This window comes from Melospiza georgiana, chromosome 15, assembly GCF_028018845.1.
Source record: "Melospiza georgiana isolate bMelGeo1 chromosome 15, bMelGeo1.pri, whole genome shotgun sequence".
In the NCBI taxonomy this organism is placed as follows: Eukaryota; Metazoa; Chordata; class Aves; order Passeriformes; family Passerellidae; genus Melospiza; species Melospiza georgiana.
The window spans coordinates 11,175,192-11,190,892 of record NC_080444.1 but is presented as its reverse complement, the minus strand read 5'-3'; the positions used below and the strand labels follow the sequence as shown (position 1 = coordinate 11,190,892).

Sequence of the window (15,701 nt, the reverse complement as noted above, 5' to 3'; positions counted from 1 at the left end):
CAAAGGCAGGTGGAGGTGTGAGAGCTCTGCTGGAGGTGCTCTAAGGCACTCTGGGTTGGAAGTTTAATAGGATCTCAAGGTAAATTAATTTATTTTTAAAGTTAAATGTTTGACATCGGTTTGTGATTCAGTTTGAATTCTTAAAATCACTGTTTATGTTTCATAGGCAGTATCGTTTCCTTTTTACTTTTTCCCTTTCCTTTCCTTTCCTTTCCTTTCCTTTCCTTTCCTTTCCTTTCCTTTCCTTTCCTTTTGTGGCTCATGTTGGATAAACCTGAAGTAAACTAGAAAATATGACTTACATATTGTTGGTACATTTTCAAGTATCTTTAAACAAAAAGGAGGGCAGTTTTTCAAATAACCCAGAACAAGTTTAAGGAGTGGTAGTACATTAGGACAAAGACTTTGTTCCATTGGAATCACTCCAGCAGACAGGAAATAACTCACAGATAATTCTAGGAATTACATTAATTTATTTAGCAATTAGTGCCAGTGCCACCAGGGAGATCTTTTGGGGTTACTGGTGTCTGGGACACAGCTGCCAGGGAGCAACCAGACAATAAATAAAAGCACATTTCCATGGCCAGTTGAGATCAGGTGCTGTACTCGTGTTATTTGCTTGTTGTTCAAATGGAAATCACTTTTCAAAGACAATTAAGGGCTTTCCCATATTGTGGCATGGCACAGGCCTTTTCCAGTGCCTTCCAGTGATGATTAGGAAGAGGTTTTATTTCTGAGAAAAACAGTAATCTGGCTACTTAACATTTTTAAATGTTGTATTTTTGCCATGTAGTTCTAATTTACATGTTAGATTTTCTACCTATTTATCCTTTTAGAGGAGAACAGGGTGCTGCTCTACCATTACACAAAGTGCAAACTTTTGCCTCAGTTGTTCATAATGTGTGGAAGTCTTCCATTATATCAGAAAATATCCCCATGCTAAATTATGCCCCTGACTGCCTATTCATGGTGATTTTCTTTAGACTTTGAGTTGTTATTGAGATAAACTCTATGCCCAGAAATGTCTGTACTTAAGAACTCCTGTTACAGTAACAGGGTGGAACAAAATTCTGGCCGTGGTGGCAGCCAGTGCTCAGGAAGGTCAGAGCTGACAATAATTCCTGAATCACCCTGCTCTCGTGCTGTGTTTGTGTAAACAGTGTGCTCATAAAAAACCCCAGTGGATGTGGTATCACACTGCAGGTTTTAGTGTGATAAAACCTTGTTCTTCCTTGTTCTTTGAGCTTTGCTTAGTCCTGTGATTTATGAACTGCCTAAAACCCCCTCAGATGTAATTGTGCCTATAAAATGACTCTTTAAACAGGGAGGAAATAAATACATATTAGCCAGTTCTTCAGTTGAGTTAGAACTAACCAGGGTTAGTTCTTGAGTTTAGGATGCAAGAAAGGTGGAAAGAGAGATTTACAAGAGCATGGAGGGACAGGACAAGGGGGAGTGGCTTCAAACTGACAGAGAGTAGGTTTAGATGAGATATTAGGAAGAAATTCTTACCTTTGAGGGGGTGCAGCCCTGGCACAGGTTGTCCAGAGAATTTTTGGGTGCCCCATCCCTTGAAGTGTCCAAGGCCAGGTTAAACTGGGCTCTGAATCAGCCTGGTCCAGTGGAAGGTGTCCCTGCCCTTGGGCCCTTGCTCAGAGCCCCATCCAGCCTGGCCTTGGACACCCCCAGGGATGGGGCAGCCAAAAATGCTCTGGGCACCCTGTGCCAGGGCCTCATCACCCTCACAGGGAGGAATTTCTCCCTAACATTTAATCTAAATCTACTATCTTTGTTATATTCACTTAAAATGAAGACAGGTGTTTCCACTAATTGGCATCTGTGATGTCTTGTTCGATACACAGCATTTTCTTCACTTAATTCAACCAGTTGTTATTCCAAGAGGAGGAAATGCTCAGCCCTTGTGAAGCTTTGGTTCAGGCTGAATGAGTTAAAATGTCTCTGTCTGTCCTGCTAGGGCAAGTGCTCCAGCCCTGGTGGTCTAAATTAAGCTTTTTTTGGTGTTTATAATTTCAAATACTCATTGGATCTGACACTCAGTCTGTTTTCTCTTGTAGGATACTGTGTTTGAACCAGAATTTTTCCAAAACACCATCATCTGTGAAATGCCAAACAATGATCTCAATAAATTCAAAGGTTATATGTAAGTATTTGTTATCCATAAATACATTTTTGATCTGTACTTTCATAGTCCTCTTGGAGAAATTGGATGGAAGGAACGTATGTTGAGGAAATTGATGGTTGTCACTATTATCTATTCCCAGATTTAGAAGTCAATATAAAATGTAGACTTGGACTCTGTTTTGTGGTGAGGTAGAACCAAGGCTTGGCATTGCATTTACAGTTGTTTCCTACAAACTATTTTCCCAGAGATTCAGCTCTCTTCAAAACTTAGACATAAACTCATGTACACATGACCTGATGATTAGACTAAACTAGATTTTAGATAAATCCTTCCAATTGTTTAAGGTATCCAGCTGCATGGCTCTAGTTTCTTCACCTTTACAGCCACAGGGAAAAGGTGTCCAAGATCTAATAATCCAGATTTTCTCCTTATTAGAAAGGCAAGAAAATCAAACATGCATGCAAAATACTATTGAACTGATGCACCAGACTAGTATAAAAAAGTAGGATAGGTTTCTTTTTTGTCCTGCTTCATTAAATAATTCTGGCACAGGCATAACAGCAAATTCAGCAGATTTAACCCCATTTATGAATTATAAGGCAAATCTCTGTGTCATGGTTCATGTCTTAAAATCCTCTTACCCTCCAACCCAGAGCAGTTTATTCCCACACCACAGCAGAGATTGTCCAAGGTTCCTACTGCCCCAGACCAAATGCATGCCCCATTGTCAAGTAAATAATTGAACTGCAAGAATGTGCCACCATCCTCATCCATGCCCCAGCTCTGCTGAATTTACCAGTAGCTAAACTAGGAGTTAGTGGCTCTGGAAGAAGCAGTGAGTGTTGCACCTGGAGGAGCTGCAGATGTCTGGGTCTGTGACAGAGTAAACCAGGGATTATCTCCCATTAGCACTGACCATACCTAATCTGGTTTGAGGCTGTGCCCTGTAGGAATGGTGTGTCTAACAGCAATGCCAATTCTCCTCTGCTGCAATTTCTTACAAGGGAAAAAGAGGTCGAGCTTGTATTGATTGCTGGCTGTGGCTGTTGGCTTCAGGGACCACTGGGTACAATCTAAATTGAAGCAATCCCTCCAATTAGCAAAGAGCACTGATATTAAAGAAATGTAGGAGATATGTCACAAGGAAACACAAATGCACCCCCTTAGGACTCAGGACTGGCTTCAAAATATTCAACTCTCAACTGAAAGTTTGTAACAGAAATTTCTTTGGTGAATGCCTATCATCTCACTTGCTTGATGGAACACGGAATTAGCTGCCTTTCTCTCCCCTCTTCAAGAACAGAAGAAAGTATTTGCTGGGGAAAATTACTTGCTGAGAGTTAGTGAAGTTTCTGTCTTTGGTCTGCTGAGATTTGAGCTATTTTGTAAACACAAATTATTTGGAGCAGGCAACCTTCTTGTCCATGAACCGTTAATAAATTATTGAGGCTCTACTGCCTTGTTATAAAATAGCAGGAACACTCTCTGATAAAAAATGATAAGAAATAACTTGGTGACATCCATCTGACATGTCCAATCACAGAAAATTCTGTTCAAGGGGATGCAAGAAGTCTTCTATTAAATGAGTTCCCCAAGGCTGAATTTAGATTCCAAGAAAAACAGATTTCTGGCATTATGTTTCTACAATTCCACCATCTGTAGGTTGTTGACACCTAGACCTTTTCCCATGGCAAGTTTAAGTTGTGTAATCATGTGCAGCTGCACTTAGACATTGGACTTCACTCAGCTCTGATATAACCTAGCCTTGCCCTTCATTTGAGAGATGAGACTATTTGCTGGTAAATGAAACACAAAACACCAAATAGAAAGTAGAGAGAGATTATTATTCTAGGAAAAAAAAAGATCTTTTCCCACCCTGACCTTTACAAAACAGAACAAGACAAAGCATCTGAAATAGAAGCTTTCAGCTTTGGTAAAGATCTCAGGAGGAACCTACCAGTGTAAAATAAAAGCTGTGGGTAGGGGTAGGTGTGTGCCATTAATTTACAGAGGGAAACAACAAATTTCCTGCCTGATGGGCGCTGACATTTTGGTTTTCACCAATTTGTGCTGCGAGCAGAAGGATCTGGTCAATGATGGGGCACCTCTGGCCAGGATGAAAATTCTTCTGTCCAGGATGAGAAGGAGGAAGAGCCCTCAGCCCAGAGGCTGCTTCAGTGGACTGAGATTCACAATGACTTTGATGGAGTCACAGAGGCACTTACAGGGTGTAGATGTATCCATCTGAACCCCTGCTCTTCTTTCTAAAATAAATTTGGCTGTAAGAAGTTGCAAAAGGACTCTTGTTTTCTTTCATAAGATATTGAATCTACCGGATAAGTTTCCAAGTGAAAGCCAAACTTGCTTTGTATTGGCATCATGACACAGTGGTCTTTAAAGGAAAGACTTGGACTTCTCTGTAACTTTTTGCTGGAAAAGTTTCCTTGAAACTGAGGGAAATAAAAGCAAAAAAGGGCCGTGAATTTGAAATAAAAAATTACTTTATTTCAACTTGAAACAGACATGCACATGAATGAAAATTTTCTTTAACACTCCATTAGAACAGAACAATTAATTGCTCCATTTGATTATATTTCTTCTAGGGAGCAGCCAAACCATGAACAGGTGGGTCTCAACATTGAAAACCTCTTGCTTCGTGGATGTACAATCAGAAATACTGAGACTGCAGTAGGAATCGTTATATATGCAGGTAAGATGTACTTTTTATTTAGGTAAACTGAGAATTTCCCTGTAAATATCCTTAAAAAAATAACTATAGTCTAATATTGCAACATAATTTGACATTTTGTTTTAAAAACTGGTAGTGAACAGAAAAAGTATATAACCTTTTTTTTAAGTGAAGGTATTACTCATCCATCTCCAAATCCAGCAAGTCTTGCACTGGGTCTTTGGCAAGTGACAGTATCCTTGTGCATGTCAAATATCTGGTAAAAATATCCAGACAAGTAAAAAATTGCTCAGGTGTATTTAACCCTCAGCTCTTGCTACATTACTAATTCCATCTGTCATAAAATCTACACAGCTGCCCTAAGGGAGGTCTCACTGGCTCCTCAGGGTAGAAACTGGAGCAGCTAAAGAGCTAATTAGGAAAAAAAAAAAAAAAAAAAAAAGTCATCTGTGAGTTTCATTCATCCATTCAATCTGTCCAGTGCCAGCAGGCAGGAGGCAGTGAGGCAGCAGCTGGAGGTGGCAGAAAAGGCAGCAGCAGCAGCAGCAGCTCAGGTTTGTGCTGACACAGACGGAGTGTCTGTGCAACCATGAACTTCATGCAGGAGACACATGGACAGAGAGAGACAGTGGTGGTGCCCAGATCAATGCAGCAGTGCCAGGTTCAGCAGTGGATCACTTCATCTGCTCCTCAGCATCTTTTACCTTTGGAGCGCTACCATTGCTTTTACTCAGCGAGCGTGATTTATCATTGGCTTTGCCAGCTGTGTCCTCTTCTGCATCAGACAGAGTGTATCAGCTTCCCTCTTCTTTGCAGATTAAATACAAGTCAATTCAAACACAACAATTAATCCTATTAGCTATTATTATCTTTCCAGTAGAGTTATATTAACTGTTTTATGCCTAATCAGCAGCAAGGGGTTCAGGGCTGAGCCACCTAAGAGAAAAGAGAAGTCACACCTTTAGAAGAGCTGAGATTCATCTCCACAGCCTGGCACAATTTTCCTGACAACAGACTGTCTATTTCACTGCTACACAAGTGGGCTCTGAATGTCTGCAGCTCCCAAATGTTTCCAAGGCAGCTTTGCCTTTGCAGGTCTCTCACTGTGTCTCTGTGAACTCCACATGCAAGGATGGTGCCCACTGGGCAGAGGAGGAGAGACAGAGCCAAACTCTGTAATCCTTTCTTTTCCAAAGTAGCTACTGTATAAAAATCACAGTGGGTATAATTCCTGATATAATTGGAGTAATTTATCTTCCCTTCCCTGTTGCAGTTCCTCATTTTCTCCTGTTTAGCTCAGATTTCCCAGCATGTTGCCTTCACCACCAGCACAGATCCTAATGTGGATCTCCATTTATGATGCTTAAGCTGCCAGTAGAAAAGGTTGGAGTTTAGAAGTTTTTCCCAAGAATGGTGGTTTTCATATGAGTAGGTTTTCAAATCAATTTCCAACTGAGTTCTTACTGTTAACGTCAGCATAAAAGTTTTGGGGCTTTTTTCCTAAAATTAGACTGGCATCAGTCAGTATCAGCTTCATTTCTAGGGTTCTTTGACATTGATTATACTCTGGCTTTTAATCATGGTCTGTGACCTTTTCTGAACAATCAAGATCAGTCACATAATAAGATGGCACACTTTCCATTTTTATGACTCTATTACTCCTCAAACTTTCTTTCTAATGGGAGCCTTTGTGAGGAGTGCAGCCATCACTTAGTGCAATTGCTTGGTCTGTGCAGTTCCCATCTGACCCGAGGACAGTTCTACTTTTCATGGCTACCCAAATTGTTCTGCACAAAGCAATAGCATAAAACACAAAAACCTCATTACAGAGTGACAGCCAATGTTGTTTTTTCATTCTGATTGGGACAGCAGTAAGAATTATATGCTTTTCATATACTAAAGTACCAGAAAGAAGTTTCAGATGAGCCCATCAGCATCTAGAAATAGAGACAAGGTACCAATGGGGTGGTAGGTGAGGTGCTGGGCTTCACAGCATAGGAAAGGGTGAGGATTAGAGGAGAACAAGGCATTTTATTTCTCATATCTCTGATTTTCTGTTCCTTAGAAGGTGATAACTGTGTTAGAGAAATGTCCTTTTCCTGATGATCACCTGAAGTGGAAAGGAATGGTAGAACTGATATTTGGAAATAAGCTCATCCCAATTTCTTCCTGAAATAAATTCATCAACATTTCTTTGAGGGTTTTCTGGGAGGGATTAGAGGGCTTTGGCTTGTTTTGATTTCAATACAAAGCATTCCACTATGCCTGACATAAAAGAAAAGTGAGGGATAAGATTCACACAGCTGCTGGAGGAACAGAAATTCAAGCAGCAGTGCTGTCCCTTTCAGTGTAGCTCTGTGGTTAAGAGAATTTGCTCACCAAAGGGAAGGCTTAGAGTTTGTTCTGAGTTCTGCCTGTGTGGCAGTGAACACAAATCTCCTGCCTGTTCACTGAATACCTGCCTAAGTGGAACAAGAGGGTTTGTGTTTATGTGTGAGTTGGAAGGACAGGAGCACTGGTAGCATAAACTGGTCCCACTGACACAGCTCCAGGTTTTGTAAATAATTACATATTCATTGGAATACTAAGCCAGAATCCCCAGCTCTTGAGTGAATGTCCTGAACATAAGGCTGGAGACTAATTTTCTCTCTAGCTCTCTTCTTAATTAATAACCACTGATGTAAAGCTGGAATGAATACAGCAGGTGTGATTGAACTGCACCTAACTTCCAGTTCTTGGGTTAAATCACTTCCCTAGAGAAACCTAAAAGGCAGCTTGGAAAACAGTCCTTGTCACACACATCCTGCACATACAAATGAAAGCTAAATACAAGCCTGCAGGGTCTGTGTTTTCAGGGAAAAGGACTGCAGAAATAAACATAAAAGATACAAATCAATATAACAACAGATGGTGTCCAGATATCCCAGTTATGGAGCCACAGTTTAGATAACTTTAATAGAATTGAAAAAGTAATTTCTGCTTCTTGACTTCTTGCAGCACTCCTTTTTTTTCATTATTATTATTATAGCAGCTCACTTATATCTCACTAAGTTTAAGGATTGGGGATTTATTTATTTCTCATATGACTGTTTTGTCAGCACTTTACAATCAAATAATGAAAAGCTAAATATTATTGCTTTTCACTGACTTGTTGAATTTTATTTAATATACAAAATGTATCTAGTGGTTTTTGAATTGTTGCTGAAAAATATTCAAATGTAGGTTTTAGGAATCTGTATAGCAGCTTAACAATTTGTTCATAAAATGCAAGAATATAATACTATTTTTAATTTTCTTGTTCTCGTGGATATTTGGCTTTTGATACTTTATATAAAATTAATGACCCTAATTAATCTGCTGTCATTGGGACAGAAAAATGTATATGACAGCTGAAACCTGTGATATAATGGAGGTTTTTGGTAAAGTTCGAGATTTAGAATGATGTAGTCAGTCAAATAGGAAGATGGACAAGGAAAGTTCTGAATGTCAACATTAGTCAGCCTACTCTCAGCTGCGGGGAGAACACTTTTTTTAAGAACCAAACCAAAATGCAAACTATTGCATAACCATGAAAATATTAATTTGTGTTTTGAAGGTCATGAGACGAAGGCCATGCTGAACAACAGCGGTGCTCGCTACAAGCGCAGCAGGATCGAGCAGAGGATGAACAGGGACATTTTCTCATGTGTGGGACTCCTGATTGTGATGTGCCTTGTTGGAGCCATAGGTATGAAGCACTGACAAAAATCTATTTCCTAAATGGTGATTAAAATTGATGTTTTCATGAGTGAGATCTACAGCTGGATGCTCTTGGGGTCTTTAGGCTCCTTGGTCTTTCCAATGAGTTAAAATGACAAATCTGAGCAATTCAGGTGAAGAAAACATGGCTATAAATGTATCAGAAAGATTCATCCCCACCATGGTATCATACATGTAAAGCAGGAGAAAGCCATCCTGTAGGAATTGTAGGAATCATTGCAGGAATCAATATTTGTCAGCTGAGATCTTCCTTCCTTCCTGAGGGGGTGTTTGTTCCTTGTGCATAGCAGCAAAAGTAAAATTATTTTGCTTTACTTTCATTTCAGTAGTGTCTTACTCTGTTATGTTTGGGAGTGGTATTAAACAGAGACACACAGTTTAGAACCCATGAGCTGCTCATAACTAATTCATTCAGTTTACATCCTCCACGGCTTCCTTCCTTCTCAAAAATCCCTTTACATCAGGCTGTGAAATGGATTAATTGCTTGGAACAGCCCGCATTTTTCTGGGGTCCTTGCAGGCGAGCACACGTGAATTTATTAACTGGAGTTTGGTAACTGACTGGAGTTTACTGGACTGGTAATCTCACAAAGATCATCTTCACTGTGTGCAAGCACCTTCTTGCCTTCCAGCTCTGATGGCAATCTGTCCCAGGCAGGCCAGAATTAACAGGATCTCATCATTCAGAGCAAAGGACCAAATTTAAAGTGTACTGACTTTTGAATGGGGCAATGCTTTAAGGAGATAGCAGGGGCTCCCATGAGCCCCTTTTTCTTATAATGGATTTTGTTTCAGTGCAAATTTACTCAGTGCTACTGCTCTGATTAAGCAACTTCCAAATCAAGTTTTCCTAGAGGAAATGTGATGTGGCACCAGTCAGTCATCAGGTGTGATGCCATGGGAAGTAAGGGCCATCCAAAACAGATGAACACCTGAACTGGCTTGATCACTTCTTTAGTATTACTGCTTCATGTTGCAGTGGGACTTTTGGTACCAAAATGGGATTTCAGTTTCACAACTGAGCTCTGTGTGTGGGAGAGATTTTATTTTCCTTGTTCCCTGGCTGCTGTCATGTGAATTTAGAGACTTGCCTTATCCGGTGTGTAGGGGCTCTTGAGTAATAAAGTCCTTCAATTTAAGGTTAAAAGAAGTCTCAGATGAAAAAAATCAGCCTTTTTTGAAAAATAATTTATCTAGTCAGGTTAAAAAAAATATTCATCATCTAAGTTAAACATATAAAAGCATAAAAAATCCATTACCTTTGAGCCATCCAAAATCCAGAGTCTCTGCCGTGAGTTGTTGCTTTGCAGCCTTGTCTGAATGTAGGGTTCTAGGGAAAAGTATCCCTGGTGGATCAGTTATCAGGATTGTTCTTCCATACAGTAAATTGTATAAATTGGGGTAAGAAGTAGCCTGTGGAGCAGAATTCTCCTTGTTCAGATGTGACTGTGGTCTGAAGCAGCCAAAGAGCATTGCTGAAACAATTTGAATATTTTTGGCAGCATTTCAGTAGGCAGATGCTGCAAAACAACTGCTTGGTTAACTGCTGTTAATGGAAGTTTTATTTGAACTGGACTGATAGAGGTTTTTGGCATCTGGAAAAATTATGCAATGAGGGAAGACAAGATGTTTGCCTTAGCTCTGTGGGAAGCTTCAGATGCTGTAAATTTAGTAACTCCTTGACAAAAGTTTATTTGATACGGAAAGTGGTAAAACAGTTGTCATGGGATGTTGTTAAGTCCTGGAACAGAGGCTTTGTTGTAGCAGTGCAATGATATTGCACTACTGGTATTTAAAACATGGAGGAAGAAGCAGTTTGAGATATGATTTAAATGAAGGAATGTAAAGATGAGTTGCCCAGACTGAATTTAGGGGATTTGTCAACTCTTAGCAAAGACGGATTGAAATCAAGAATGGTCAGGGAGAATAAGAAATATTTTAGTTTGTCTGTATACAAAGGTTCTCAGGTTTACTTCTATAAGAGGAAAGAGTCTTCAGCTCTGAGGATTTTCATGGATAGGTGATAGAGATGGAGTCTTCCAGCAGGGAAACACAGAGTGAGAAAAGATCTGTGCAGAGCTAAGAGCCACGGGAAACACCTGACAAAGCAGAGGTGAATGAAAATATCCCTGAATACTCATTTGTCACTTATTTGTCAACAAATCAATTGTGTAGATGTGCTACAGAGCTCTGCAGGTGCTCCGCATTCTCCAAAAGATTTGCAGCATTGCTTGGGGAGCACAGTTTTGGAAATGCTGTCTCTGTTTTGTTAGAGCAGTCCATATCTGCACATTTCAGCAGCTTTGTCCCTCACTCCACTGCTCATTTCAGTCTTGTGTCTCATTCCCACAGGGCATGGCATCTGGACAGGAAAATTTTCGGAGCATCCACCTTATGATGTCCCAGACTGGAACGGCAATTTTGTGGCTCCAGTTCTTGCTGGTTTCTACATGTTCCTGGCAATGATAATCCTGTTGCAGGTAAAAGACAAAAACCTCTCTGTTACCTCCAAGGAAGAAGCTACTCAAAATTGAGTATAATCACTAATGAACAATTAATATCAATTAATAGCTGTGCAGTGCCTTATTAATCCTATTTGAAAATATTGCTAGGAGTGTTTCAAATCAGCCAAGTGTGAAATAATGTTTCTTTTTTTCTTTTTTTTTCCAACTTCATTTTATTCTTGCTATTGAAATGCCACAAGGATATAGATAGGAAGTACATGTATAATACCTTTAACTCAGAATATCTAGCAGATGCAAAAAAGATCTATACATTCAAATGCCAGCTTTTTTTTTTTCTGCCTATATCCACAATTCCAAAATAAGAAGGCCACTTAGCATCTCAGAAAAACAGTGAAATAAAAATTGCCAATTTACCAGTGGGGAATAATAACTAGGTATGGTTCATCTGGTCTAGGAAAGAAGCTAAATTAGAAGTAGGATACTTGTATATCTGAGTGTGATTAAGCCTAATTGAGAAAGAATATTTTATTGGGTGAGGAAAAAAATTGCATTTACTTTTCAGATTTCTTGATGCCAGTGCTGAGATTTAAGTGGACAGAATTTCTTTAATATTAACAAAATTTGAATATAACTTTCAGAGCTGCTAAGAGATTCCTTGGGGGATTATTCTTCATTACTGGAACAGAATATTCGTGCATCTTAAGAATTCATTTTTCTTTCAGGGCAAGGAAGCTTGTGGGTGGAAAGTGTTGTGTGAAAAGTAATAGTTTGTGAAACTTTTCTGCACTAAGAGTCTATGCTAGTCCATCCTTTCAGAGTTTCAGAAGGGTAAGAGAGAGAATGATCCTATGTCTAGAAAACCTGCTTTCTAAGGGCATCATATGAAAGACCCACCTTTGAATTTAGTACTCTAGGAATTTAGTCTTATATTTGCCACTTATCCCTGTTTCTCCATTGCAATTGTGTGCAGGATTTTTTTTCATCCCTGAATTCATCAGCCCTAAAATATGTCTCCAGGAAGAGCTGGTTTTTTGGAAATCATTAGTGTGCCAGGACATTGCTGGTAGAAAGCAGTGAAATTTATCTCACCCCTCACTGAGAATTTAAACTCTCTTTCAGATTTTAATCCCCATATCTCTTTATATGTCCATTGAATTGGTCAAACTGGGCCAAGTCTTCTTAATTCACAATGACATTGACCTGTATGATGAAGAAGCAGATTTGCCCATCCAGTGCCGTGCCCTCACTATTACTGAAGACCTTGGACAGATCCAGTACATCTTCTCAGACAAAACTGGGACACTGACAGAAAATAAAATGGTATTTCGACGCTGTATTGTTGATGGAATTGAGTTTTCCCATCAGGAAAATGGTGAGAGACAGTTTTTTATATTTGCTTTTTTTGTCTGAGCAATTAAATGTCATTCATTTAAGTTTTAATACCTGAACATACTGAGCCCTCTGATGGAATGTAGAGTTTTGTGGAATGGTCACTTTTTTGTCAGAGACTGCTGTTACAGAGATTCACAAAACTGAAGGTGTTTTAAATGATTCTGAAGGCAGATGGGAAAGGTTTTCCAGATCCCTCTGCAGGCACCTCCAGGATTTGCTCTGCATTCAAAGAGAACACTCTCTCTTTCATTTCTAAATGAACACCGGACGACCTTTTTTATAAGCTCACAAACTGATACAAGTTAATATTTAAACTCAGTGGGTCCATAAGTAATTATTTCTGTGACTATGTAAACGTACACTTCTGTGTGATATGAAAAATAAGGCACTCATTTCCTGGAGTGGATCCTGGCTGCAGTCCGGGTCTGGCGGATCCTGGCACTCAGTGCTCGGAATTCATGGTGTTGACTCAGGCTCCTTCTTCGTCATCACTTTCATGCTCTGTGCAGTGGAAAGGATCCTGTTAAGCTGGCAAGCAGCTGCCAAAAAGATGTTTGTGTTCTGTGACTGAAAACATTAGCGGATTTGTGAATTACCATATTTCACTTTCCTGTTCCAACTGCAAAAAGCAGCTGAAGAGACGAAACATTAAGAGAAGCCCATAAAAGTGACTGATCACTTTGAAAACACATTTTTATTTTCTTGCAATAATGACAGTGGCAATTGCCAGAAACTGCTGGACAGTGGGCCGTGACATTTTTCTGGTGATGGCTTTTGAAATGTTTTGGCTTTGGTTTACTTTGTTTCAGATTTTTTTAGCTGATCAAGGAATTCCTCTCAAACTATGAAAAAAAAAAATCAATGAAGAATCAGAGGTTCATTTTTCTTTTACAGACAGGCGACTGAAAACACAGAGAGAGTTGGATTTAGAGGATTTTGCAAAGCTTCAGCACTTCACTCTTCCTCCCATGGGCCTGGAGAGACCAGGCACCTACAAGGCCAGCACGGTGCGGCCTTTGCGGAGGTGCCAGAGCGACCGGGCCCATTCCAAGGGCCACACCAGGAGCAGGTCCGTGGGTCGGCGGGACAGCAGCCAGTCCCAGGTGGCCTTCAGCAGCCCCATCGTGAGTACAGCAGCCTGGGCCAGCACCTTCTAACTTACCCTTCTGCTGCTTTTGGGATGGGAGTCAGAAAGATAAATCTTCACCGACTCAAGAGGGTTTGATTCATAGCCTTAGAGAAGTCTAGATTGGTGTGAAAGGATGATACACACATTGAACAGAGAAATCATCAACTTATGTTTCTATAGAATGTGCCTTAAGTAAGAAACTGTACTAGACAAGGTGATGCAGGGTTTTATAGTGTAGTATTGATTTGTGGAACAAACAAACCCCACAATTTCTGTGAAAGTTGTAAAGCCAGTATGTTTATTACAGCACTGGCTGCATGTGGGAATCGTTCCCCTCAAACGACATGTGTGCCTCTGGGAACTCCAGATCCTTTTTTCTCTCCCTCTCAAATGCATATGCATGCAATTTCACAATAGGTTCATACATATTCATTCTACTGATTTCAGTGACATTTGCCACTAATTCTTCTTTATCAGAAAGAATTCCTGAGTCAGGAGTCAGACCAAACAGCTATGTTTGCAAGCTACAGACTTAATTCAAAGATGTACATTTCACTTAAATCAAAATGGACTTCTGCTCTGAAAAATTTCAGTGTCTCAGTATTGTGATTTGAATAGAATAAGCTAAGAGTTATAATAGAGCTGGCTGCTATAATAGAGACAAATATGTGTGCATGTAATAGGACCTTATTGGACAAAAGTATCCACATTGCAGTAGAAAGAAGTAAAGGTGGCAGGTTAGAAAAGGAAAACACTCCGTGACAACTGTCCATTGGATTAGAAAATTATATCCTGTCTGCAACAGAGAACTTGTGACCAAGGCTGACTGATTGCTATCTTATAAATCTCATGGCCTTTGAGACTGATGTTATCTAATTAATAAATCATCCTTAGTCTGATTGTGGTCCTGTCCCTTCGATTAATGTGACAACAGCCACAGAGAGCCAACAGGTAGAGAGAAGAAATCCAAGCCTTGCTGGAGCTAAGAGAGGGAAGGGGGAGACAAAGAACCAGAGTCCTCAATTGGAGCATGCTGGCTGCAGTCAGAGGGGAGCAGGATCTGCTGTAATTTAGGTCTGAAGCTTCCCAAATTCACCCTCAGCCTAATTAAAGTCAGACTGTTCTGCTCTTCTTGAAAGTTTTTTAACAGACGTTTCAGACAAGGCTTTTGTGAACACTAAAAGGTCATACACTTTCAAAATTAGAATTCCAATTAAAGTTAAAGGCCTGGAAAACCCATCCAAATCGTTTTATTAAAAAAAAAAATAGCCTAATAAATGCAGAATTCTCAGAACTCTCTTTGCTGCAGTTGTTATAAGATCCTACTTTCCTCATTCAATTCTGCTGTCATGTAGTAAGTACCACTCAGAACTCCTACTGTTCTTGGAATATGGGAGGTCTGTAAATTGTTATCCCAGTATTTTCCAGCCCAAACCTCATGAGTTGCTGAGAACATCTCCGTGTATTCTTGAGAACCCATGAGCCATGACTTCTGAGAACTTCTTAGATGTCGTGACTATTGAAGAATGATAAAGAAATTTCTTGTCAGTATATTTTCCAATTATATTTTTACTGCCAGGCCTTTTCTTTTTCTTCTAGAAATAAACATTTTTTTAATTCACTGTGAAGCAATATGTGAGGAACTAGTATCAAATGCCTCTTTTGTAGAAGAACATTAAGCAGTCTTAGCTGCTCAAAGGTGTCACTCTAACTGGATAAATTGTTTTAATGCCCTATGACAATTGTGAAAATAGAGACATTTAGATATTGCACAGAGCCTGCCCTGTATGACCTTTAAATGAGACATAGTACTATCCTTTGCCACCTGAGCGAATTCCCTATTAATAAAATGGGAATAATAAATTTTTGGTGTCTCTATAGTTCCTGCCCTTTGGAACTTGCATCACCTCATCTGATGCATTTTTACTTTTCTACAAATCTGCAGCATCCTGAGTACTCCTGGTATACAGAATGTGTTTGTAGACCTGTGTGTATGTCAGCAGACTGAAGTTTGTAAGAGAAATCCATTTTTCAACACTGCAACACGACAGAAAATTAACATTTACTCTCTACCTTTAGGAGTTCTTATGAATTAAGGGAGTGACAGTACATTTCCATCTAGAT

General features: G+C 39.7%; 1 protein-coding gene across 1 annotated transcript in view; it reads left to right on the top strand.

Moving 5' to 3' along the window:
* ATP10B (ATPase phospholipid transporting 10B (putative)) overlaps positions 1 to 15,701 on the top strand; it is a 45,720-nt gene that overhangs the window by 14,630 nt on the left and 15,389 nt on the right. The window contains exons 4-9 of the mRNA XM_058035102.1: positions 2,076 to 2,161; positions 4,747 to 4,853; positions 8,428 to 8,559; positions 10,944 to 11,071; positions 12,176 to 12,428; positions 13,343 to 13,572. Of these exons, the coding sequence (XP_057891085.1) occupies positions 2,076 to 2,161; positions 4,747 to 4,853; positions 8,428 to 8,559; positions 10,944 to 11,071; positions 12,176 to 12,428; positions 13,343 to 13,572 (936 nt within the window). The remainder of the gene's footprint in view (positions 1 to 2,075; positions 2,162 to 4,746; positions 4,854 to 8,427; positions 8,560 to 10,943; positions 11,072 to 12,175; positions 12,429 to 13,342; positions 13,573 to 15,701) is intronic.